Genomic DNA, 2,698 nt, shown 5'->3' on the forward strand with positions numbered 1-2,698 from the left:
TCCAGGAATCAACTTATTCATGGTTACAATTACACCACAAACCCGGCAGTGACCATCAGAGTGACATTATACACCAGACTGGGACATTAGTCATTTGAATCTGCTTGTAGTTTGGGGTCGGAGCCAAGCTGTCCTTCAGGGGGTGTAATGTTAGATATGAAAATAATAAAGCGGAGATCAGATGGAACAGTAAATAATCTGTATACACGCTTTGCACTGCGGGTTGCTTTGTCAGCTGGCAGTGTAAGGCTTAACTAATTATTGCAATGCCATGCTGCCATATTAACTGCACATATTGAGGTACACATAGTCCACCACTTAAGAGTCCCCCCTTGTCTGTACATCCACTTACCAGTAAAAGCAGATACACTCCTAAAGAAGAGAAGGCAGGTACATTAACTGTATAAATAGATTTATTTTACACACAATCTGTGCAGTCACAATATTCACAGGCCCTTAATGTACAAAAATATCCACCATAAATACAAATATCCGCAGTTCACTCCATGTCTAGAAGAATAGAAATCTTACATCAGGGAAACCAGGTTTCACATAAAACAAATATAGAAAAATAGTTCATATTGAAAACATTCAAAAGATTGTTGTAAATGATCAGGTCCCAGCTCAGAATAATCCCACATGTCCTCTGCTGTCCCCCTGTGTCTCTGTCCCAATCAGGAGGAGCTGGGAGGTGACCGCAGGTGTATGCTGAGTGGTCAGTGGTCTCAGCTTGGGGTCACAGTGCTGAGCCTGGGACACTGGAGTCCAGGCTGTGCCCGAGTTTACAGCTGCTGAGCTTCTCTCTGTGGAGGTGCATGTGGTGAGAGCTTCTCCTCAGGGACTCCAGGGACTGTAAGAAGGATTTCCTGGCTTTCTCCTCCTCGGTGGGGGACACCCCTTCCTCCTCCACCACCTCCTGGATCTCCTGGAAGGAGAGGGGCTGGTTCCTCAGCCTGCTTAGTCTGGGAGCCCTTAGTGGACCCCTGGCTGGGAAGGACTGAGGGAATAACTCCTCCAGGTACACACATTGACGCATGACCTCCTGGTAGCTGCAGAGCTGCCCCTCAGCTTGGCTCTGTGACACCATGATGGTAACTAGGGAGGCAGAGGAGTGTGCTGAGCAGGAGGGAGAAGCAGAGGATACTGTGCTGAGCAGAAGGGAGAAGTAAAGGATACTGTGCTGAGCAGCAGGGAGAAGCAGAGGATACTGTACTGAGCAGCAGGGAGAAGCAGAGGACGCTGTGCTGAGCAGCAGGGAGAAGCAGAGGATGCTGTGCTGAGCAGCAGGGGGAAGTAGAGGATACTGTGCTGGGCAGCAGGGAGAAGCAGAGGATCCTGTGCTGAGCAGTAGGGGGACGTAGAGAATACTGTGCTGAGCAGCAGGGAGAAGCAGAGGATCATGTGCTGAGCATCAGGGAGAAGTAGAGGATGCAGTGCTGAGCTGTATTGAGAGGAAGCAGAGGTTGTGTGCTGAGCTGTATTGAGAGGAAGCAGAGGATGCTGTGCAGTAGGTAGAAGCAGAGGAATCTGCGTAAGTGAGCAGAGCAACAGTGAGGACGGAGCAGTAATGTCCAGTTGTCCAGCTGGGTCTCAGAAGCTCTCAGACCCGGTGGGTTTCAGTCCCCCCTCCTGTCCTCTCTCCTGGAATAGCTGCTCCTATCCTCCTCCTGTCTGTAGATGGGATGTGAGCTGCTCCTATCCTCCTCCTGTCTGTAGATGGGATGTGAGCTGCTCCTCTCCTCCTCCTGCCTGTGGATGGGATGTGAGCTGCTCCTCTCCTCCTCCTGCCTGTGGATGGGAAGTGAGCTCCGCCTGCTTGTGGCTGCCTTCAGACCAGATGCCTGCTCCCTGCTTTATACCCCAGCCTCCTCCTCCCACACACAGCATGCTCTGATAACAAGCTCCATATAAAGGCTGCCATCCGGCTGCTGACGCGGTGCAGGGTGTGCAGTGACACAGGAGGTGGGTGTGAGAGGAGACCCTACAGAGCAGGTCTGGGGGTTCCCTGCACATGGGGGGCTCTGCTCCTTTCAGGGTCTGTCTTCTGCTCTCAGTGACTTTGAACTGAGTTTGCTAGTAAATGTAATAAGAAGAGATAACAGGTTTGATTGACAGCTCCTGCTAGGGTAACAACTGCCTGACTTCACTCTTTGTGCTGTACTAAGTTGTGTTGAATGTGTTAACATTGTAACTACTGTATTTTCCCTTATTTCCAAACCTAGGCTCCACTTCTCAGGTGATAAAATCACACACATATATATATATATATATATTATATATATATATATATATATACACATATATATATATATATATATACACATATATACATATACACACACACACAAAATATATTTCTTCCATGTCTACCAATAGTCGGACTGTTTTTTGTCTCAATCTTTGTTCTTGAATTTGTCTTCTGTTTAAGACTTTTGGAAGCTGTACCTGGTGTAACATGCACTGACATAGCAGATCTTAAAGGTTATTAATTCAACATTCATCACCCGTGTGCCCCCTACACCTGTCCCCATCACCCATGTGCCCCTACACCTCTCCTCCCCATCAACACCTACACATCTCCTCCCCATCTCCCGCTACACCTCTCCTCCCCATCGCCCCCTACACCTTCCTCCCCATTGCGGCCTACACCTCTCCTCCCCATTGCCCCATACACCTCTCCTCCCCATCGCCCCCTACA

The 2,698-nt window shown here is 49.0% G+C and overlaps 1 protein-coding gene across 1 annotated transcript; it reads right to left on the reverse strand.

The window, feature by feature from the left end:
* Nucleotides 1-736: 736 nt before the first annotated feature.
* LOC142463863 (uncharacterized protein C11orf96-like) lies at nt 737-1,087 on the reverse strand. The gene has a single exon (XM_075566677.1). It carries the CDS (start codon nt 1,085-1,087, stop codon nt 737-739), a length of 351 nt encoding a protein of 116 aa, XP_075422792.1.
* Between the last annotated feature and the right edge of the window lie 1,611 nt (nt 1,088-2,698).

This window comes from Ascaphus truei, chromosome 12 (genome assembly GCF_040206685.1).
Source record: "Ascaphus truei isolate aAscTru1 chromosome 12, aAscTru1.hap1, whole genome shotgun sequence".
Taxonomy (NCBI): Eukaryota; Metazoa; Chordata; class Amphibia; order Anura; family Ascaphidae; genus Ascaphus; species Ascaphus truei.